The sequence below is a fragment of the Brassica rapa genome, chromosome A09 (genome assembly GCF_000309985.2).
Source record: "Brassica rapa cultivar Chiifu-401-42 chromosome A09, CAAS_Brap_v3.01, whole genome shotgun sequence".
Classification (NCBI taxonomy): Eukaryota; Viridiplantae; Streptophyta; class Magnoliopsida; order Brassicales; family Brassicaceae; genus Brassica; species Brassica rapa.
This window is the reverse complement of record NC_024803.2, coordinates 600,636-624,742: the sequence shown is the minus strand read 5'-3', so window position 1 is coordinate 624,742 and position 24,107 is coordinate 600,636. Positions and strand designations below refer to the sequence as shown.

At 30.4% G+C, this 24,107-nt stretch overlaps 3 protein-coding genes, 1 non-coding gene and 1 pseudogene across 5 annotated transcripts; 2 read left to right on the top strand and 3 right to left on the bottom strand.

Annotated features, from left to right (window-relative positions):
• Positions 1–1,810: 1,810 nt before the first annotated feature.
• Positions 1,811–2,100, top strand: MIR5720 (microRNA MIR5720). The gene has a single exon (NR_120830.1). It is a non-coding gene; the product is annotated as a microRNA MIR5720 (primary transcript).
• A 5,303-nt stretch (positions 2,101–7,403) lies between these two features.
• LOC103836840 (WAT1-related protein At4g01440) lies at positions 7,404–11,565 on the bottom strand. Of its 2 annotated transcripts, XM_009113134.3 has the most exons (6): positions 9,644–11,561; positions 9,501–9,563; positions 9,020–9,136; positions 8,524–8,923; positions 8,087–8,238; positions 7,404–7,987 (listed from the first exon to the last, which is right to left on the bottom strand). In XM_009113134.3, the coding sequence occupies exons 1-6, from the start codon at positions 9,826–9,828 to the stop codon at positions 7,813–7,815; spliced, it is 1,092 nt and encodes a 363-aa protein (XP_009111382.1). In that variant the 5' UTR covers positions 9,829–11,561; the 3' UTR covers positions 7,404–7,812. The 2 variants fall into 2 exon arrangements, with proteins under 2 accessions (XP_009111382.1, XP_033136902.1); XM_033281011.1 differs by lacking the exon at positions 9,020–9,136 and having other exon boundaries at positions 9,644–11,565.
• A 1,926-nt stretch (positions 11,566–13,491) lies between these two features.
• On the bottom strand, positions 13,492–14,478 carry LOC103836841 (NDR1/HIN1-like protein 12). The gene has a single exon (XM_009113135.3). The coding sequence runs from the start codon at positions 14,318–14,320 to the stop codon at positions 13,625–13,627; it is 696 nt and encodes a 231-aa protein (XP_009111383.1). The 5' UTR covers positions 14,321–14,478; the 3' UTR covers positions 13,492–13,624.
• Positions 14,479–15,538: 1,060 nt separating this feature from the next.
• Positions 15,539–20,620, bottom strand: LOC117128501 (annotated as a pseudogene).
• A 241-nt stretch (positions 20,621–20,861) lies between these two features.
• LOC103836843 lies at positions 20,862–22,850 on the top strand. Its single transcript, XM_009113136.3, has 6 exons — positions 20,862–21,017; positions 21,225–21,354; positions 21,425–21,570; positions 21,657–21,939; positions 22,053–22,219; positions 22,315–22,850. The coding sequence occupies exons 1-6, from the start codon at positions 20,993–20,995 to the stop codon at positions 22,449–22,451; spliced, it is 888 nt and encodes a 295-aa protein (XP_009111384.1). The 5' UTR covers positions 20,862–20,992; the 3' UTR covers positions 22,452–22,850.
• Positions 22,851–24,107: the final 1,257 nt, after the last annotated feature.

The following is a 24,107-nucleotide window of genomic DNA, read 5'->3' as shown; positions in this document are numbered from 1 at the left end:
TTTACTTCAATTCTACATTTTCTTTTAATCTCGCTGGAACAAGAACCTCATGGGATGATGATGATAATACTGACGACGTGAAACTGACGAATATAGCCTTGTAGAAGAGGACGAACCATGCACATGGGCGAGGCAATGGGTGCCAAACGTTAAGTGTGTCCTAATAAGACCAACTCGATTTCAGTGCCTTGGTCTCTAGGGCAAACAACAGTGCTCTCATCCAAAAAGAAAAATACCTTTTCTTTTCCTTTTTGTTTCCTTCTCCGAAACTGAATATTTTTTTATTCTCCTCTCTTCACTCCTTTTTATTTAAGCTTGGACTTAGTACTACTATAGGCGAGTCCAAAATTCACATGCAACCTAACCTAATGTTGTACATGTATCTATTAGATTATATATTACGTTAGACCAGAAGATGGAGATGTATAAAGAAATTACAGACGTGCAATCTTTTTATATTACAACTGAGATATAATTGTCTAGTACAGTATCCAGCCAATAAAACTAAGTCACATACCAGTTGAAAAATTTGAGAAAAAAAATTAGAAATTTTTTGAGATATAAACTGAATATGCATGTCAAGATTATTTGTGAAAGTATGCATAGTTACAAACAAAAATAATACCTGTATCAGGATAGAGATATATTTATATTTGGTCATAATAAACGTAGACTATAATAAAGGTTTTTGGTTATTTGGGTGATTAGTTGTTGTTGTTGTTGGCCGAGAAGTTATATTGTCTCTCATACTCTTTAGTCGAACTGAGTTAGGTTTCTAAATTTGGCTATACAATCTCACGTCTATAATGGTAACAAGCTCACGTCTATAATGCATGCAATTGGGCACAAGTAGAAATTAAACTCAGTATTTTGGTCATATATTGTAATAAATATATCATTCAATATTTTCAAGAGTATCAATTAGTTTTTGTTAACAAACTTATATAAAGCCCCTTTGCAAATAAAAAAAAAACTTAATACAGTATTAACAACAACAAATAACATAGTAATTCACGTTTATTTAACTATCTCCATAGCTCTGTGCCCTCGAATCAAACTCAACGTGTCTTTAGACTAATACATTTTTCATGGCTATTTTGTATATTTTACTACAATTCATGGTCAACTAATTAATTTAGATAATAGTTTTCAGTGATCTTATTATTATTATTTTACTTTCGTGGAAGTGGTCGCTTGGGATTTAGATTATTTAGTTAGGTTTTCATTGTTTATAAATCTTAGACGGTAAACAAAAAGGTTATATGCTAGTACTAAATTTCAGACGATTCATTCCACTACAATTAAACAGTAATATTCCCACACAGGGACAAACTGAAAAACTGACGTACGTATTTTTGAAATGACTACTAACTACTTCGTATAAATCGAAACATACATATTTATCTGCACACATATGAATCAATATCATCTACTAAATATACAACTAGCTATATACACATACGTCCACAGAAACAGAGGGGGTCGTATAAAGACAAGAAACAGGATATGAAACTAGATTTCCATACGATAAATCTGATTATAGAAGAAGAAAGATCTTATCCACTCCAACACCAAAACCAATGGAAATCATGGTTCCGAAAATATTATTTTTAACAGATATGAAATTGACGAATCTTATCTCTTTCTTTATGATAGAACTTCGTAGCCTCATGAGTGTGTTAGTACAAGGGAATAGACTCATAGCCACAAAGCCACTATCCTTTTCTTCTCCTGTCTTGATTTCAAAGTTACAATACAATTATGACCACCGAATAGTTAGTGATAGAATTTTGAGTTCTTTTACAATTATAAACTTGTAAAAGAAAATCATCGTACAGTTAAAATTTCTACGATAATTCATTCGAAGTTTTGCAATTAATGTTATACAGATATTCTAACCAAATCACAAAACCATAATACTGTATACCTATATATCTCGTCTAAAAGCTGCATATCTAGTAGTGAAATATATAGGTATACTATACAGTATTATGGTTTTGTGATTTGGTTGGAATATCTGTATAACATTTGCAAAACTTTAAATGAATTATCGTGGAATTTTTAACTGTACGATGATTTTCTTTTACGAGTTTTCTTCTTCTCGTTTTGTCCAAATACTTCGGTTCAGGCCCATATTTATATTACCAAGCGTCAATATGGCTCAATGTTTATAACTATTATAAGCTCATATAGTATAAATATGCACGGGCATTACAGCCCTGAAAGGCCTTTTCTTAGTTTGGAGAAATGCATTCACTATTTTAGATGGCAGCGAGCGAGCACCATACGTTTGCATTTTAAAAAGGAATTTTATTACTTTTATTGATTTTTTTACTCAGTTTTATTGATTTTGATAGTGCTTCATCTAATGCAATTGATGAGCTAACGAGCTAATTAATTAGTGGTATTTTTTAAATATTATTTTTCATTTTCATATTGGGTTATATGATAACTATATGTAAGATATAAACAAATAAATGCAGTCAATTATAGCTATATATACATAAATATTCTCACCGTTTCAAATTAGATATTGTTTTATGTTTTTCATGCTAATTAAAAAATATATTAAGTGTTCAGTTTTGCCTTATTTAATTACTAGAATTCTCTTGTTTTTTTTATGTAGGGTATAAGAAATATAGTAATGACATAAATTGCGTAGAAATTTTAAAATAATATTTATTTTGTAACGAAAATTTTGCTACAACTATATTTAATATGAAACGAAATGAGTAGTTAGTTGTGTTTAGATAAATTGCGTAAATAAATACTTGACTGACTGGAAAAAATTGGTGGTAATTGTAATTGTGTAATACAACAATTTCTTTTGTTGAAAATTCAGATTTATCGAAAAAAATTTAAAATAATACAGTATAATTAATATATATTTATCTAAAGTCGTTTCTTGTGAATGTGAAGATGTCTATCGACATTGTCCTGTGAAGATGCCTCTGTATAAGATAGAAAAGAGGCTAAAGATGAGAAAGAGATGATATTGAGATAAAAGTATACATATTTGTTTTGATGTTAAATGTCTCTTCGGCATGCTACGTCTCTATTGATAGTTGTGGGAAAAAAGTTTAAAGAACTTTTTAGACCATTTCTAGAAGAACTATGTCATAAACTTAATAATTTTGATGTCATTGTTCACTCATCAGTCGCATATTTGAAAGTTGCTGGTCAATAAAGAGTGAAGAATTATAATACTATAAGTTCAACTAATAGACTCTACTAGCCCTTTTTATTTATATATTGAAAGGAGTGTGCATAGTGCATTTGCCGACTTTAAATACTTTTTTGTTTACTATGAAATCAATTAATTAGTCGGTCGAAATTATTGCAAGTGTTTCTGACACGTGTGTTATATATCTTTATGGCTTCACTGGTAAATGATAAGAAAATCTCGTATGGGTTGCCATGCAAAAAGCAAAAGCCATCAAATATTAAAAAGGTTTAGCAAACGCACCCACAAAGTATAACAACGAGGGGACGACATTAGACAAAATAAAAACGATACAAAAAGATTAGAATGATCTGTTTTTTTTCTATCTCGACAAAAGAAGGAACCACGAGGGGCTTTCAAAAACTTTTATTACACCATAAATAGTCTTTCTAAAACCGTTTATTTTCACACCGATAAAACATTGACTGCAATATGAAGGTCAAAATGAACATAACAAATCACTCATTTAAACATTAAATCACCAGAAGCCCTTTTTCAACGAAAAAAAAAACATTAAATCACTAGCCAAGTTAATATCAAAATCTTGAGTCAAACATGAAGCATGGTCCATGATAGAAATCTATATTTACTAAACATGTTTTTGTCACGAACTATCTCACCGTAATATGGTGTAACGTATGCAGATTTTGAAGAATATAATTTCTCTTGGTATAATATATTTATTTATTAAAGTATATCTAAAATACAGATTTTTTTTATAAATTAATAATATTGGGATTTTGGTATTTTATTAATGTATAGAATTATTAATTTACAAAAAACTTTTAGATTTATAAATTTTAAAATATATTGTTGAAAATTGATTTCACAATTTATATGTTAAATAAATTTTATGAACCTGACATTCACATTGTCATTATTATACTATTTAGTGTATATGTGAAATGTATCATAAATTCTAAATATATTTTAGATATAATTTTATTAGACATTATCAAAATATTTTGAAATGTTAAGATAAGATAGAAATGATATTCTTTCGGAAAAATAATAATAATATAATGATTTATTTATACTTACATAAATTATATATATATATATATTAATGATTTTAGCTGAATTCTATACTTACAAAGAATTTTTTACAAAATAAATTATATTATTGATTTGTATTGAATTTTGAACCGATTCAATTTGAAATGATGATATTTATTAATTTATCATTGTTTTATAAATAAATTACTGTAGATCACATGTTCACAATAAAGATTAAAAGGAAGTATGAAAAGAAAATTGTCGATAACCTGTGATTTATTTTATATGAATGACTGACGTGGAAAGGAAGCTATCATGATTACACATCCCAAAGTATCATGGTGGGTATTAATATGACTTGTAAAATCATTTGAGGCAAAAAATAATATTGCTACTTTGATCTTGTTCTGCAATACGTCCGTCCAGGGCATAATGATTCTTAATGAATAGTTCTTAGTATAATATAAAAACCGTCTCTTAATTTTAACTAAAAAAAATTAAAAATCGTTTTTTAAATATTTTATTTAAGAATTAATTTTTAAATTTTTTTAGTTAAAGTTAAGAAACGACTCTTAATAATTTATATTAAAAAAAAAATCATCCTAAAAACCCCGAATAGACATGGATATCTGGTACTATAAGAACAGGCCAAGCAACAACCTTCTTGTATACATAAAAAAGTCTCGAACGGCATAAACTTTAATGCCTTGAAGCGAAGACCATGCTTTATAGAGAGCCTTTTGTCTCTTGGAATAGACCCCTTCTGTAGTTGCATTTCACATTTATAGATTATAAATTTTGTGTGTTTCTATATGGATATGCCTTGTAAGCTTTTGAAGATACGAATCAATAGCTCTGTGTGTTAAAAAAATTTCTAAATTATTATTTATATTTTAATCTAATATATTATACATTTTCATACTATTTGTTATTTTGGAGTACCTATGTTTGAATAGTCTAGTTTGTTAGATTTAGGGGTTTAAAAAGGATTTCGTAGATATATAATTATTGACTTACATCTAATTTGATCTTATTGTTTGGTCTTTATTGATCCTCTAATTCATGATCTTATGTTGTTTAATGCACCAATAATATACATAGTTGTAGGACTGAAAAAATTAAAAGAGCAAAAATTTAGTCATCGAAAAGTGATATTAATGTATTTGTTAACTTTTAAATTCGGGAAGTTTTATTTTAATTGGAATTAATATACATAAATGTAAGAATATTTATGAGTTACAACTTTAGAATATAATAATTTATAAACGATTTTCTCTATCATTTGTATTGTTCGAGAATCACCTAATGTCTAACGTGTTTACTTGATATATTAAATCATATTTATTTTATAATTTTTTCTTGTATGCATTAAAATATATTTTAGTTTAATTTTGTATTTGCATAATGGATGTGTGACACAATACATAATTTTTTTTTAAAATGTAGTTCGAATTCAGCATGTTAATTCTGTATTAATTTTCAAATTTCATACATTCATAAAAGATCCTAACATTAGATTTTGATTTTGTGGATGTTTTAATCAGCTAAGATTATTTCAGTTTTAACAAATAACTTTCATATGCTTTACAAGGAATAATATATAGAAATCAATTAAATTTCAACACTTAAAAAGGGGTCATATTCTCGTATATCAACATATAGTTAAATAAAGTTTTAAGAGTATAAACATTGGCGAAAGAGCCATTAAGAGTCTGGTTGATGTAAATACATCGATTGCAGATACTGCTGCAGAAATTTACGGATATGGATGATTATAATTTTAAACGTTATTAAGCAATTTTGTACGATTGATACAACAATTAAAAATTTGTTTGTTTGCGGTATGCTTATAACTAAATGACTATCAAATGCAACAACACTTTCACAAAAATTAACAATTAATATTAGCACTTCATATAATTATAAATAATAAAAATTATATTATTATAGTATAACTAAAATATATATATATATATCTAATAATAATAAAAAAACAAAATTATTTTATATTTATATATATGGTTTTATATATATACTAGTGTCTAAAAAATACATTTATTTTTTATAATTCAAATAAAATATAAAATATAAATTAGTATATTATCTCAATTTTTTAAAATATTAAATATTTTTTATATTTATATTTATATTTATATATATTTAAAAATATTATTTCCATTATTTCACAATCATCCGCAGCCGCAAATGATTCAAATCAATTTTTCATTTTAAGAGGTCTGGATTAGTGTAAAACGATTTACAATGTAAACACCAAAAATTATTACTATCCACTATTTGCGGCTGCTGGTGGTAACAATAAAGCCAATATTTTTAAAAATGGACCGATCCAATGGTTGGACTGGGTTCGACTATGAACCAGTTACAACCAAGTTGGAGCTAATAATTGGTTCGACCATAAACTGGTTACATAGCCGGATTAGATCTCAAAGTTATTAAACTGATGAAAATCACTATAATTATCAAAAATTTATAAACTATCGATATAAACATAAAACTAGTTTATAATGTTTTATGTTTTAAACTAATTTATATTTTAATTATGTATCATTTACTAGCATTACTTTTAAATTTATACACTAAAAATATATTAAACTAGCTTATTGAATCAAGTTTGATCCGGTCGAACTATATTAAACAATGATCCAAATAATTATTCGGTTCACCCTCCAATCTGAGTTTTAAAAACATTGAATAAAACCAACCGTAAGTTTTTCACCAGAAAGTTTTAGTATTAAAAAATATTAACCATAGATAATAGAAAATAGAAAATGTGACACGTATGAAGAAAAATTCTCCAATAATATCACGGTCTCTCATATAAATATTGTCACATATTTTCTTTTCATGTTCCATTTTTATTTATTTAATCAGTAAAAGGACGCTCTAAAATGCTTTTTAAAAGAAAATAATTAGAAAAATACAGAAAGAAAGAACTTACTTGAAATACCACAAATGAAAATCCAAAATTAAAAAGTTCATTTAATTAAAAATATCTTGACATTTAGGTTTTGAGTATAATCGTCATTTTAAGGTTTAATATTTTAGAGGGTGTGCTTAGATTTATAAACATACATAAATAATTCTTAAACATTTAGAAGTCGTTAAATTCTGAAGAATTTACCCAAAAAACAAATGGGATTAATTCATATATAATACAGTTAACTAATTAATAAAGTAAATTTAAAATACATAATAGCATAACAACTAGAATCATAATATCGTACATAGATGGGGTATGCAAATAATCTAAACCAACACACATCAATGTATAAATATTTTAAAATAAACTTAAACTTGTGGATACAATAAAAGATAGATACACAAGCAATAAAGAAGATGCAGCTTGTTGACCAGTTGGACTACTACGTCCATGTAGTTCACTTGTGGATGGGCTCACTATTTATGGATGCAGCAGGTATGCAGATTAAATAGAATCAAAGAGGAAAGTTCTGTACCAAATTGATAATAGCCTTGGTTGGCTTTTATGCTTGAAATTATTACTTTCAACATATTGTATAGAGTGAAGAACAAAAGGAGAGGTCTGAGCATATATATATATATATATATATATATCAAGGAGTCATTGGAACAACCATAAGATGACCCTTTTTGTAGTGTTCATCATCTTGGCTTTCTTCTTGACCAAAATGAGAAGGCAACTTCTTTGCACACTCTTCCTCCATTTGCCTTACCTTTCCCAACAAAAATATGTATAGTCCGAAGATTACAATCCCAGATCCGATAACACTACACATATCAAATTAAGTCCACGTTCAAATACATGCATACAAAATATTATATATATATATATATATATGTGTGTGTGTGTGTGTAATTCGACCGTACCTTCCAATGCAAACTTGACGATGAAGGATCGAGAAATCAAATAGAGTTGCGAAGATAAGCCCCACCGGAGTGAAAACTGAAGTAAAGATAGGTCCTCTCTTTCTGATGCACCAAGATGTTCCCACTGTACATATTCCTTGTGCTACTGCTCCCTATAGTACAATGTGATTGTGATATATACATTCATATATTGATTTGATTGGTAATATATATCTTACTGCATCCGTAAAGGTATATGCATGCACCGTTTAGTAGTTACCAATCGGCAATCACAAACAATTATATTTGTACCACTATCTTTGTTTACTACATTAACGACCATTTGTGTCACTATCCAAGTTCAACATATATTTTACTAAAACTTGACTTGCAATTAATCAGAACAAAGCTATACTGTCAAATATACAAAAAAACCATCGTTATATATAAAAACTTACTGCATAAACAATGGTCATGATATCCAGTTTATCTGTGAGGATCCAAGCCGTGATATCTCTAGATTTGATGAGGCTTAAAAGGGCGCATTGAATGGTGCCGAAGAAAGATAATACGACGGTACTTGAGTATTGACAAGGGTATTTGTCGTTCACTTTGGATTGTATTAGCATCCACGACCCGAAACAGCTACTACCCGCGAAGAGAAGCACGCATCCGACGATCCAGTTCTCGGGTTTCAATGCGGGGTTATGGTTCGTCAATAGATGGGATTCTAGTTTGTGAAATTTTGTCAAGGGAACACCTTTGTACATTGTTAGTAATAAGGCTCCTCCAATGCATATCAAAGTGCCCATCACCATCCCCATACCTGCTTTGCTTTTCATGTTTAGCTTCTCTACCCTACGCCCAAAACAAAAAGATAAGTGTTAAATTAAATTTGTTAGGTTATGAGGGAAACCATATTGCATTTAGTATTAATATAGAAAAAAAATTTACCTGAATACTAAAGATAAAACGAACGTAACCGCAGGTGACATACTAATAAAAGCACATGCTATCGTAGCCGATGTGTACGATAGCCCCAGTAGGAAGAAATACTGAGTCAAACTTGCCCTAAAATACAAAAAAACATTTAAATCGTAACTAGACTTAGGTTACGACGAAAAGTTATGAAATAATCGAAAATTTGATTAAAAAAAAAATAGTTTTGTATTTTTTTTTTTTGGCATTCTTTCAAATTAGTAAAACAGTCGATTTTGGGGTAACACAAAGAGTGTGAATTTTAAAATATAAATTTTGAAATATAAATCGTAAATCCCAATTCTTTAAACTTAAAAACTGTAACAAGAAATTCCAAAAGTACTCTATTTTTTTTTATTTTCAGTGTGTTAGCCTATTATATATATAATATTATTTTCTAATTATTCCTACAACTGTATATTAGGAGTTCTCGACTCAAATTAAAAGGAAAACGAACCCAACAAGAGCACTGAAGAAAAGCTGAACCAAGATGTTGAGCGTAAGTTTCGGTCTTGTTGTCCTAATAAACAAATAAACAACATTTTTAAAAGAATAATTAGAAAATATTAAGAACAAACTCAATGAGTTTCATATCCTTACCGTTCCCAGAAAAATGCGATTGGTGCCAAAAATAAGGTAGAAATAGCGAGCCGGTATGTTGCTATAACCATATGATTAACACCACCATCGAGTACCTTTTTGACCAGAGCATTACCTAAGCCTAGCGCTGAGTTTATCGTAATCATAATAATTACCGGCGTCCACTTACCATCGCAATAACCCATAATTAACCAACTGCAAAATAATTACTTATAAAATATAATCAATAACTCTCTCTACTCTTTGTTTTCTTTTCTTACCTCGCTCTTCCTCTTTAAGTGGTTTTGAGTATGCATGATTGATTGAAGGAAGAAACCGGTATATATAGAAATTTTGTAACTGTTTTCGAATAATATAAGATTTTTTAAAATTATTATTATTATGTTTCATTATCCAAAGAAAAATATATTTAGTTCTCTTTAGCGCCCCACTCATTTGCGTGAATGGATATTTGACATTGACGCAGGCGATGATGCCTGCGAATATTTGTCGCTTATTGTAAGTTTGTAACCATGCATGATCGTACTTTGCCTGAGGGTCTTGGTTACAATTTTTCTGCTAACACGTTCGAGCGGCGAGCGCACACTGACAATACTTTTTTCGTCTTCATTTAGAAAAGTCAGTTTGATCCAAAACAGTAACCATTTATACCTATTAATTTTATATTCGATCGTAGAATCTCTTACCACGCAAAAATATACATTAACTGATTTACAGTAATTATCTTCAAACGACATTTCGAAACGTCATTACTGACCAAAAGAAGTTAAGCAAAAGACCAAAGAGACTCCGAACCGAGCTATGTTTTTTCCTGATTGTATTTTGTCTTAAACTCTTAAACGTCACCCTTCTCTTTGTTTTCTTTACAGCGATACTATAACAATGGTTGAAACAGCTTCATTTAGTTACGTAATAGTGGATTGATAAAGCTTAAGTTCGCAATACTATTTGTTATTGTTATTTTAGCCCATTAATTTGTCATAATAAGATCTAAATATGTCTGTTCTTGCTTTTCATTTTTTCTTCTCTTTACGATTTCTTTGCTAAAGAAATATGTTGGCTTTTTCGTTCTTTTGGAAAAGCAATGGAAAAGATAAAGTTAGATAAAGCTTTTATTTCTTTCAGGTAAAAACTATATGACGAATTTCATTTCTTCGAAAATGATGGACTTCCTTTTTCTCAGAAGATAATGTGATGGCTTATGTATCCACTAAAGGAGAACGCAATTTGTATATAAATATAACATCACTATCGGAAAATCACATATTTTAAAGAAAATTACAAATCTTAAAACTTCTATTTGCTTGGAAATTGGAATATAAAGACTGAAGCATGCTTGTAATAGACAGGTAGTTGACAAATCTAAGAGACAGGTGGTTACTTATTCTGAAGTCAAAACGAATTGAAAATAAAATGTAAACTAATAAATTATATGGTCTGATGAGGTATTAATTGTCTTCTTTTCAAATTAACTACTAATCCTTGGATACCAGAAAACCTGGTTATATAACTATATATACAAACAATAGAAGATAAAATGAGCATTAAATAGTTGAAAATAAAATAAAATAATAAGCATTATATAAACACTTTTAATACATCTATTTAAAACATAAGGAAGAACATTTGCTCTCCTCAACCATGGATGTCTTCTTGTTGCGAAGTCTTTGCTATAGGCTCCTCACAGCAACAATATAATACCTTCTTTCCAACAATAACTTCTTTCCAGAGATGACCCGAGTTTAAAATAATTAGCGACCCAATACAGAATTCAGTACATGTAAGCAAAAGAAAACACACTCAAATAATTGTACTTTGGGCTTTCGTTAAATTTAGACCCAACTTCAGTGTAATAGCCCATGACCTCAGAGGTGCCCTACTACTTTTGTTATGAAAAAACAGAGCAATGAGGATCAAAAAATATATGTGATGGCTTCTAAATATACAAAAGATTTAATTGAATTACTAGATCTCGATCCGTGCAACCGGATGTTTATTTTCATTTATTTTTATATAAATATTTTGTTTTCAATTCTACATTGGTGTATATTAGTATAATATTATGAGGTGTGTCTATTACTTTTTAAAACATAATAATTTTATTGTATATTTTTTTTATTGAATTGGTTGTTTCAAGATTACATATTTTTGCTTGAAATTTTTTGATAATTATTTAGTTCCTATAATGTAACAGACATTATTTAGTTCTTATAATCTAGAAAGTTGAGTTATTTAGATATATAATAATGATAAGATTAGAAATTAAATGTAACATGACTTTCTAGTAATAGGTTTATTAGGTCTATTTTTAAAAAAATCGTACATAAGTCAAGATTATGACTTCTCTTTTAATATATAAGATGTTATGGCCCAACATTTTCGGACCGGTCAAAGCCTAACTCTTAAAAAGGGAGCTACTAGGCGTTGCCCTTTAATGTGTCGGATGTCACTGATGATTTGCACTAATATACTGAATAATTTATATTCTTTTAAATGCCTATATAGTTGAATTTATAATTTATTTTATATAAAATACAACTATCTAGTTATTAGAGTTAAAGGCTTAAAGCTGGATAATATGTTCATTTAATTCATAAGAAATTGCTAAAATAAAATTAGATATTAATTTCAAAATATACTCAATCAAAATTACATAAAATTATATCTATAGTTTAATGATTATTGTTGGTTTAGTATTTAAGAGATGGTTGAATCATAAACTTCTATAAAAAAATTAAAATTATTATTATAACATTTATAAATAATCCAGAAAATTTAATTTGATGTTTTGTTGTTCAAAATTAATTTAATATTTTATCACAGATTTTAAAGTAATCATGAATATAGTTATTTTAAAGGTAAAATCTAAAAAAGTGATATTAAACTTGTGATAAAATTAAAAATTTCTTGTACATTTATTTTGTACTGGTTCGTTTTATTATTTAATATTTAAATAGCCTACCTTTTAATCATTTAATCAGCTATAATATTTTTTTATGGAATAAATCATGCTCGTGCGAAATAACTCATATATAGAGTTTTGCCAAAAACAAAAAGAAGCGTCATACATAATCGCAAATGCATAGTCATAAACATCAATTTAAATATATCCATTATATAAGATAAATTATATAATATTAAATAGCCTCTATTTTAGATTTTAATTAAGTTCAAATATTTATCACAACAATAAATCATACCACATAATTTAATATTCAAATGAGAACTTAATTATAATGATACAAACTTTCAAACTTGATAATTATAAACAGAAATATTAACAATTATTCACTATAGTATACTCAAGGTCTTCGAAATATTCTCTTCGTTCCAAAAAAAATCCATGTTATAGTTTTTTCACATTTATTAAGAAAACATTTAAAATTGTATTTTTCAATATATTGTTTTTCTTAATCAACTATTCTCAATAACTTTTAACCAATGAAATTTTATTAAACATAATTGTATTTTTTGAAAAGTATAATTTTTCATTAGTTAATGTCTTGAAAATGTAAAAAATGTATCTTTTTGAAACAAATTTTCTTTAAAAAAATGGATCTATAAAAAACAGAGGGAGTATATTATAAGTCAAACAAGAACAGAAAATATGGATCGTGTTGCGATGGATATTGCATGAAGAGGCCATATGTCTTGACTCTTGAGACAACACAATGAGCTGTTATGTTGGGATCCCCTGTTATGTTATCAGTTTATGTCTACGCCACATGCCATGTAAGATACACTACTACCTACAATAATCTGTAACTTATTATATCCACAGATCCAGCGATAAATAAATAAATATCATAGATTAGAATGTATTCTATAATATCTGAATTTTTTTTTTGTCAAATAATATCTGAATTTATTCTCAACAGAAGATCAAAGCTTACAAAATTACATTTAACTTTTAAACTTATCTTTTCATTTTTTTAACACAAAGGTTTACAAAAAAATATTACTACAAAATAAAATTAAAAACTAGACATCAACTTTACAAGTCGAAGGAGCTAGAAGAGGAACTTGACCATTAGAAGATCGATCAAATCTCATCCACACATCACACGTGGCATAAAATCCATACCGTCCGGTCTTAATCGCACCAGCTTTCCAACGTAGCCTCCCCAAAACCACCACTCTCATCATGACCGCACCGTTCGCTTCATCACTCTTCAGCCCGTTAGCCACTTCCGGCGAGACCGGTATCCCGTCGCCGCCCAACACCGGAGCTATCACCACCGTAGACTTATGTCCCATACGAAGCGGCGGAAGAGGAAGCGGCGGCGTTATGATCTGATCCCTGTACGTGACGTACATGGAGAGCTTGTCGTAGCGGATGGAGACTCTCCGGTTCGGGTTACGGGCCATGACTGAGAACTGAACGGAGGTTGAGATCAACGGCGGCGTCGTGAAGTTGAGGTCGTAGATGGCGGCTCCGACGACGGTGAGGCGTGGCTTGTGTGGACGGTAGACGAGCCAGAGGATCAAAGCGATGATTCCTAGTAGGACGAGGATGGTGAAGACGGCGCCGCAGATTGCGCGGAGAGCATCTCCTCCACCTCCGCCGCCTCCTCCTTCGCTGTCTTTGGAGTAAGATTCAGGCGTGGAAGAAGCGGAGGGAGCATTCTTGTGGTCTGCTTTGGCTGCTTGCTCAGCTTTTGCTTCTCCTTCTCCCATATCTATGTGTGTATTATGTGTAGGTATGGTTATATACGACTACGAGAACCAGAGTGTTTAGTGTTTGGTAGTGAAGAGTGAAGATAAGAAGCAAGAGAAGAAGTTTAAGTAGCTGCAGGCTTTTGTCTTTTTTGTTTTGTTTGTTGTTTAACTAACACTAATCACACTTATTATAGAGTACATTTTATTAATTGTTTATTAACTTAGAAAGTTTGGCGTTGTAATTATGTGTTCCTATTGCTTTTTAGAGGCTATTTTTTTCGTAAATCAGCAGTAAATTTTGATCTGGTTAGTATATACTCATTCCGCTCCTGAAAATCTATATTATAGAGAAAAATTTTGTTTTAAAAATAATATATATTTTATATTTTTAATGTAATTTTGTCAAATAATAATAAAAGATGTGCAGTTTAAAAATATTAATTATATTTTTTAAAATTTTATTAATTTAAAAATATAAAAATATAAAATTACAAAAAAATTATATATTTATAGATAAATTTTAATATGTTTTATTAAAAAATGTAAAAATTTTAAAACATAAATTTTAAAGGAAAAGATGGAGTATATATATTATGATTATTTTGATAAATATAATAATGATAGAGCTGTACTTTTGAAAGAGTCCAAAATCTCGGCGCAAATGTTCACGTGATGGATCTGATGGTTGTAAATGAATAATTATTTTAATGTTTGAAAATAATAATGTACTTGTACTAAGAGATTTTCGTGTAATATTATTACTTGTACTAGAGATTTTCCCGGGCATAGCCCGGGTTTTTTCCTATATATTTTAATTAAATTTAGGTTAGTTAAAAAATTATATTTGAGTTTATATATTTTATACTTAGACTGATAATGCTATATAAATTATTAGATATTATTGTACTTTTGTGTTGTTTTTAGTGACTACAAATTAGAAATTATTAAAATTCACTGTTCTTATTTTTCAAAATAAAAAAGACATATAAACTGGTAATCAAGTTTATAAAAAAAGTAAACTAATTCTTATTTAAAGTTTTGTTAGTCTTTTCTCTTTTACTTGAGGTTTTTATAAGAAAATATGGTTAAATTAATGTATAGTTCAAACTTTGTTTTAACGTTAAAATCAATCAACATGCATTTTTAACTTTCGATAATTTATTATTTGGTTATAAAAAATTATATGAATATGTTCTTATGTCAAATACTTTTGTTAACATGGAGCAAAACATATTTGAAACAAAAGATTAAGAAAAAATAATAAAATTCCATTAGATTTCATTTTCCTCCTTTCATGAGCGTTTGTTAGCTGCCAAAACATGTTTATACGACTAATGAACGTAAATATTCAGAAGAAACCCTTTTACAACTTATTAGTATGGAACATGATACAAATTTTCAAAAGAAAAGAATAATAAATATAAGTTAATAACTAATAAGAATAATGTCGACAATTATAAGTTTGTCACTTGATTCTGTCCCAATGACCTCGTCAAGCAAGTGTAATGCAGGTGCAATTCATACGTTTGCTGTCCATAGCTGTTAATCGGAAGAAGCCAAATTTATCAGCTAAGATTAGATTTTTCCTCACAGTTTTGGAAACTCAGGGACTTCGAGTGAATATATTTATCTCCCTTCTCAAGTTACAATGATCACCGAAAAGGATAACCAGATATTCCATCTTTACTGTTAACTTTCCCCGCAACCAGTGTCTTCAACCACCAGTTGTTATTAGAGATCACCGGAAAGGACAACCAGATATTCTATCAGTGTGTGAAAAAAGGTTCATATATCCAAATTACTGAATGAGCTAAATATGAAAATTTATATTGCTTCTGTTGAGTTTTTCTACAATTTTACCAGGGTATGCATGCATGTAATTCAGGAAAATTGACTTTGCTAAGATGTAATAATACTTGTGTTCTTTCTATGCTCCCTCCGTTTCAAATTACTTGTCGTTCTAGAGTAGAATTTTTGTTTCAAAATAAGTGTCGTTTTCGGTTTTCAATATAAAATTTATTGAAAATATTTTCTACTACATTTTTGAACATATGTTACTGTGGTGGGTAAATTTCTAAATTCTGATTTTTGGACTTCCTTAACATACTTTTGTTCCAGTTTCCGTGTAAATTTTTCTGGATCATCTTACATTTAGATTTTATATATTGGAAAAAATTATAAATTATATATATATATTTTTTAATATGATAGATGCTAAACACTATTGGATATCAGAGCAAAGATCCACTCCTATTATACAATACCTCAAAAGGTTTTCTCAAAATGGTCCAAACTCTCTCTCTCAAACACATCCACTCCTATTAAACCAAATCATTCAAAGATGAAACGCATAAGAAGCCGTACTGATTTCATTTTCTCACCCTTCTTATCATACAAAGGAACAGATCACCCCGGTCTTAGCTCTGAAACAGGCAAGCATGTTTGTCCTCCAAAATCATCCTTTTCAGACATATCATACTCTCTGACTTCAATCCTAAGCAAAGCAAGCTCTGGAACTATTAATGGGAAGCTGAACTCCTCATCCCATATTGGATGTCATTTGTCTTCAATAATTTTTGTCTTCCTCTTTGCATTATCTGCTGGTACACCCACTATGAACATCTACAAAATATCACAAATCCACAATCTTGTAACGTTTTGAAAGAATGTTAGAAAGACCCTATTTGGTTAAATTGATATTAATACCTTAGTGTAGAAATCAGGAGGAGAATATGCGTCGAAATGAGTGTGACTGAAGTCTAGACGCCATCCATCTCCCATATACACTTTCACCTATTAATAAACCACATCAAAATGGTATGGCATTTAAAAAATTTGTGACATCCTTTATAGTATTGTTAAATTGTTGTTGACTTGCCTTTAACGTTTCTTTCACAGGAAGTTTCTTCCTAGGGTCAAAGACTTCCTCATGAAACCCTTTTTTCATCAAGAAGTTAGGTTTCTTTACATACCTGCAGCCTCCATTGGCTCTAAACATGCCGTGCATCATCCACAGAGATTTCCCATATCCCTATAATCACAAATAAATTGTTACACACATATAGGGTCAGGCCTAAACCGATGCCAAAAAGGTAGCGTAAGATCCAAGGTATCCATAGTTAACCCTTTAATTTGTTACCTGCATATTGAATGCAATCATTTGTGCTCCATGAGTCCAGCCAATAAGGGGTTTGTAGTTTGATGAGTTAATTCTTGTCCTTTTCGGGTATATCCTAAGCAAATTCCTCTGTGTAAACCTTACAACATCTTGGCTGTTGGATGAACATGTCCTGTCAAGTTCTTGCTCGCTTAAACTCAAACGTCTCACTTTATCAACCGCAACTTTCATCTCTTCTTTCACCGATCCCTTTGGTTTCCCAGCATGGATAGTGATCAATCGTTTGTATACTGGTTTCTGTTCTTCACTCGCTTCTTCTTCCTCCTCCTGCTGATCACTATCACTCTAGTTCAAAACTCAAAACTAAATTACAAAACAACAAACAAATGTAAGACAATTATTAATCTATTTTTTTCTTACCTTGGTTTTCAATATACAGAGTTAACTAAATCAATTCAAATTACCTCTTTTGGATCACCCAACATCCCTACAATGGAAGCATCAATGGCATCTTGGTTTTCGAATTTGGAGGCTCTTGCAGCTATCAATACAACTGCACCGGAATCTATGGTCCTTGGGAATACTTCAATCAATGACTTATAGACGCGTAGAGATTTAGTAGCCTAGCCCTAGTGTAGCATAGTAAATAAGACAACTACGGACAGATTCATAGAAGAGCAAGCAACTGTCTTTATCAATTAAAACACAAATCAAATCAGAATCAGAATCATCAACATCACCCAAACTCTGTATATACATGGCATGAACCCACAATTTCCATTTTCTGACTGCAGCAAAGAGATTAAGTGGCCTAATCCTAGTGTAGAGCATTAAGGACAACCAAAAACAGGTCCAAATCGATCATCATCACCATCCTTCGCTTGTGATCTTCTGGTGCCTCGTGATTTCTCTGTTATCTCCTCTCGCTGTCTCCTCTTCATCCTCCTCCTCCTCTTCTTCCTCCGCGTCGTCCTCCTCGTCGTCGTCTTCTCAAATATCCCTCGGTAAATCTCTCTCTTTTGTCGCTTTTTGTGATTCTTGGTTTATGTCCATTCTTGATGATGCTTAATTTGTTCATGTCGATGAGTCATGGTCATCTCTTTGTTATGCTTCTGATTTTATCTGATTGTCAGAAAAGGAATCGGTGAAACGGAAGGGACGAAGAAGCAAGTAAGAAAGAATATTTCGTGGACATGGGCTTAGCTTGGCCAAGGTGACATGGCAAAATAATGAGTTCTGATTGGTTGATTATTTTTGATGATGTGGATAACTTAATATCTCAGCATATTTGGCTTTTAGTATTGTGATTAATGTTAATTTGTATAGTTTTCTTATGTATTAGTAAGGTTCCAAGAGTAATTAATAACCTCGTCGAAGAATCTGCTATGTGAACACAACAACCGAGATACCGCACCGACACTGAGTCACCGACAATGACAAGTCATAGAGTGGATGGGACCTTCTGTTTCCTTACTGGGCTTAAATATATAGTCCACTGAGCCTACATAATCTCTACATAGTGGATGGGAACCTTCCGTTTCCTTACTGGGTTTTGCAGGAAAGGACAACATAATGGTTATATGTTGAATAAAGGTTTCCTGCCCAATAGGTTGAGTTTACACACGTTGTTACGTAGGAAGACACAGCTTAAAGAGACTTATAAGCTTCTATGCAGGATGAAGTTAAAAGGTTGTAACCCTGATGTTATGTGGATGAGCATGTACAAGACACTCTTAACGATGGACGATCTGCTCTAGGTGTTCTAGAGATGTCTGAGGAGAGCCATTTCAACTTCAAACATACAGTTCTGTGAGCAATGCCGGTAGCCTGTTGGGAAATGATTACCATGAAGATTTTCCACAGAAGATTAGAGAGCTAAACCTTGGTGCTAGGTTGTTCTTGGGTGGTATTTGTGAGTAACTGCTTTGAAAAATATGGATGTGAGTACATTCTTAAACTTCTCTGATACTTGGTGATTTAATTAACTATGAAACTCAAGGAACAACAAATTTTGGTTTGGTTATTTCGCTTTGGGTTGTATTTTTTACACAGGAAAATAATTGGCTATTTTACAAAATTCCATAAGATGAAGATTTCTAGACCTGGCCTTATGTAATTAGATGTCTAAGAAAATAATTTTGTTCATAAATCCTTATACTACATGTTAGTAATTTTTTTTGTGTGATCCAAGGTATTAATTATGAACTCAAATATAAAATTTAGTGTATAAATTGATGTTTCAAGAACTGAAACGAGATTTTAGTTCATGGCCAGTTTTGAGAACATGCATGATCTCAATAGTTTTTTTTTTTTTTTTACTATTCTCTTTTCTATAAGATTTAAGCACACGTATAAATGTGGAATCTTTTATCGCATGGTTTCAGGATAAGGCCGGTTGTCGAAATTCTTGATATGTTCTCTAAAGTAGCGATTTATAATTCACGATACAGAGATGCGAATAACATTCACTTGGCTCTGGTCCCGTAATGTCTACATATATAGCTATTTACTTAATTACAATATATATATACAAATATATTTTACTAATTGTGGTGCATTATGTTTAAAGGTAACAAAAGTTTATAAGTTTATATATTGATTGTTTTTCTACATATATTTAAATTGAATGAAAACATAACTAAATCCAAAGCGAAACAAATTTAGTGAAAATGAACTGAAAAATTCTAATTTGATCTATATGATTTTACCCTGTTGAAATTTGATATAACTTCCTTAGTGATGCTTCATTGTAAATTTAAAACTGATTTTCTAGAGATGACATAGGAAGAGAAAAAAAAGACTATAAGATAAAGACTCCATCGTTACCTCCTTCTAATAGAGTATTTATTAACCCCAAAATTCTATCGGTAAAAATAAATTGACCGAACGTATACACTCTACTATAGTCTATAAGAGAGATCACGCTTATATCGAACCGACATAAGAAAAAATGGAAGAAGAGATACTTCCACGTGAATAGATAATTCCAATGAAAGTCTTTGATCAGAAAGAAAACAAAGATACTTCCACGTGAATATATCATAAGACACCATAAGATTCTTATCAACTAGCCCATCTGTTGAATAATTCAAAGCAGTAAAAACAGTAAAACGCGCCAACAAACGAATAAAATAAACAAAACCTTGAGAAAAATGAATAGATAATTCAACGTGAATATATATTAACGAAGGTTTTTAAGGTTGAAATTATCAGCGGAATATAAAAAACCATCTCTTAACTTTTAAGTAAAAAAATTAAGAACCGGTTATTAAATAAGAATCAACTCTAAAAATTTCATTAATCATGCTCTTATATATGCCCAAAAGATGTATGAACATGCATGGTTCTTATAGTATCGAATCTCACTGTAGCGTGTTATCCACGATACTGTTTTAGTTAATTAGATTCGATATAATTGTTGGGAGTGGGACTACAATGGTAACATAAGAAAATATGATATGGCATCTTGTAATGCCTATAAATATAGCTAATAGTAATAGACTTGCATCCTCAGATATAATTATAAGGCTTCACTGAAGAATCAGTTCCATATCATTTGCAGCTGCGCTACAATGTCGCGACCAATACCCATTGAAGGTAAATAAATATTTTTTTCTCTTGTAAGAAAAAATACGAAATTTTTTGTTGTCATGTGTCACTTTAATAATGGTTCATTATTTTCTGAAATTAAAACTTAATCATATTATCAAATAGTATTAATAAAAAATGTGAAATACTTTTTGGGTATATGCCCATTGTGCATGCTCTTTAGTTCCAAGTTTTAATCTAATCTTTTCTTCACAGAAATGGTGAGAGTGTTCAAATCACGTCACAGAACAAGTCATTTGTTCAAGATAGACAACTTCTCGTTGTTCAAAAAGTACCAACTCGAAAAGGTCAATTCATCTGTTTTCGATCTCGGTGGTCACAAATGGTGAGCTTTCTTTCTCATTTTTTTTTAAAAAGAAGACATTTTAACCTTTCTTGAGTTGATATGAAACCAGGACACTTCGTGTGTTTCCAAATGGGCGTAAGAATGCAAGTGGTCATTATGTCTCTATCTTCTTAATGAGCCAAGCTTCGGTAAATGTAAAGATCGAATATGAACTCTTTGTCGTCAGTCAACTAGAGCAAAAATGGGAATCTTCTGGTCTCTCTTTCTCTATAGTACCTATACATATATTTTGTGTATATTTTATCTAGGGTCGATATATATGTTGATGTGTTGTGTTGCAGGCCACAGAGAATTCGGTATCCATCCAAAACCGACTGGCAAGGGGAATCCAAAACTAATATCTCTTGTTGATCTTGAGAGGAACGGGTACCTTATTGGAGACAGTTGTATGTGTGGTGTCAAGCTTCATGGGATTGAACCTGCCGAATCCGGAACTGCTGAATGTTTTAGCTTAATTGAGAAGCCTCTCAACAACAAAGTCACTTGGATGATGACCAGGTTCTCATCTTTCGACCCTGAGAAGGCTCATCATTCTCATGAATTTGTCGTTGGAAACAGGAAATGGTGATCAGTTCTTATCTTCTTTTTTTATTTCACTTTCTTTACACAAATTATAAATATAAAAAAATGTATATCGTACTGAAGATGTTGCATGTTGTGTGTGAGTTCTTGATCAGGAGAATTCAAGTTCATCCAAGAGGGTTTGAGGAGGAAAAAGACGAATCATTTTCTGTATATCTGTTAGGTGAAGGGTTCATAAACAATGCGTCGAAGACAGAGACTTACGCAAAATTTAAGCTGAGGGTATTGGATCAAGTTAACCGCAATCATGTTGAGAAAACATGTATGGATGTTTCTTGATTTTTTTTTTCAATTTTAAATACTATTTTATATAATTCTTGAAAAAAGATTATTATGTATAATGCTCTTTGTTTTTAGGTTCGGGTTGGTTGGAGACATCTAAGGGCTTTGCAGACTTCATGTGTCTGACGAAACTTGTTGAACCTTATCTGGTGAATGATAAGCTGTACGTGGGAGTTGATTTTGAAGTCGTTTCTGTGGCTACATATTGCTAACTCGGCAGCGTCTTGTCTTTTATAAGTCATGTTGTGAACTACTATACCAATAAGTGATATAATGTAATGAATAAGATCCGGAGAATATACTTTTGGAGAACTTCCAGCTATCAAAGATACGAAGAGCTATATATATGGTGTGTAACGTTCCCAGAGCTAAATGTTCACGCCGATGTCCTAGCAAAGGAAACTAGAACCAGAAACGTTTTATTTTTTCATGTAAACTATATACGGTCAGTTATTCTTCGGGATAAATTTATTGTTAGTCCAAACTTAGTTTAAGAATATGGATAATTGATAAAACATGTATATATAGTGTGTAAAAGACACTAATATATATGGTGTGTATCAGTTTCTTCTATTTCTTCATTTTATAATCAAAGTTCTCCTGGTGGTTTTCTTAAAAAAGACTTCAGATATTTCCTGGCATCAACTTGAATCCTTCAACTCTAAACAATGATATCTGATTCAAGGAAAAGACATATTTATTAACTGGGAACTAATTGATGTATTTTATGCTAAGCTTTATAATGGTGAATACGTTCATTATTTTACCCAGTGTTTCAAAAAAAAAAGTTCATTATTTTACCCATTTATCCAAACGTGGATAAAACCAAAACAAACAGAGAAATTAACAATGTCAATTAAATACAAAAATATGGATAATATGAATATTATAAAATTACAATATTATTAATTATTTTTCTTTATTATAATTCTTTTGTTATTATAATTCGTGATATGTCAATTCTCATATAATACAATACCATTTTCTCTACCTGTTATTCATTTCATAACATCTTTTATGAAAAAAAAATATTATGTATATATAAATTCAGTTAAAGAGTATTAAATATATTCCTCTATCAAAAAACCCTAAAATTACAAAAATATAAGAACCTAAATCAATCGATCGTTTGCTAAAAGGATCGTCTATCTCTGGTCTTGTTACAAAGCTCATGAAACTGTTGACAAGTCTTCTCCAAAACCAATTGACAAAGTTTGATTCTTACCCTTTATATATTAAATCACTATCTAACTGCATGATGCCAAATCTTCCTATGAGGATCTGCATGATCAATAATATATATTTCTCTTTTTTTACATTCCATATTTTCTATATATTAAGCACACGTATAAAAAAATGTGGAATTTATTTTATGCATATGGTTTCAGGATAGGGTCGGCTGTCGAAACTAGATATATTCCCTAAACATGCGATGTATAAGGCTTATCAATCTTGAATCTCTCAGTAGCGTTTAATTCACGATACATAGACATGAGAATAGCATTCACTTGGCTCATGTCATGTCTTGTAATGACTATTTATTGTTTTACTCGTGGTGTCACGCTTTCATAGGATTGAATTTGCTGACTCTGGAACAGCTGAATGGTTTAGCTTAATTGAGATAACAAAATCACTTGGAGGATGACCAAGTTCTCGTCATTTGAACCTGAAATGATTCATCTCACTTAAGAATCCTTAGTTGAAACCGAAAATGGTGATCAAATTCTTGAACTTAGTTTCCCGATTTAAAGATACTTATATAATACACACCCTATATAAGAAGGCAGCACACTGAAAAACACTGCATATTGTGTGACCAGGATGAATAAAATTTCATCAAAAATGCGTCAAACACAAATAAAAATTCA

Excerpts from the sequence above, each read along its gene's own strand:
- LOC103836840 (XM_009113134.3), bottom strand. The coding sequence starts at position 9,828 with ATGGGTTATTGCGATGGTAAGTGGACGCCGGTAATTATTATGATTACG. Across the intron at positions 9,564-9,643 it reads ATCGCATTTTTCTGGGAACG|GACAACAAGACCGAAACTTA; the intron begins GTAAGGATATGA and ends TTTGTTTATTAG. Across the intron at positions 7,988-8,086 it reads CGTCAAGTTTGCATTGGAAG|TGTTATCGGATCTGGGATTG; the intron begins GTACGGTCGAAT and ends TGATATGTGTAG.
- LOC103836841 (XM_009113135.3), bottom strand. The coding sequence starts at position 14,320 with ATGGGAGAAGGAGAAGCAAAAGCTGAGCAAGCAGCCAAAGCAGACCAC.
- LOC103836843 (XM_009113136.3), top strand. The coding sequence starts at position 20,993 with ATGTCGCGACCAATACCCATTGAAG. Across the intron at positions 21,571-21,656 it reads GCAAAAATGGGAATCTTCTG|GCCACAGAGAATTCGGTATC; the intron begins GTCTCTCTTTCT and ends GTTGTGTTGCAG. Across the intron at positions 21,940-22,052 it reads GTCGTTGGAAACAGGAAATG|GAGAATTCAAGTTCATCCAA; the intron begins GTGATCAGTTCT and ends GTTCTTGATCAG.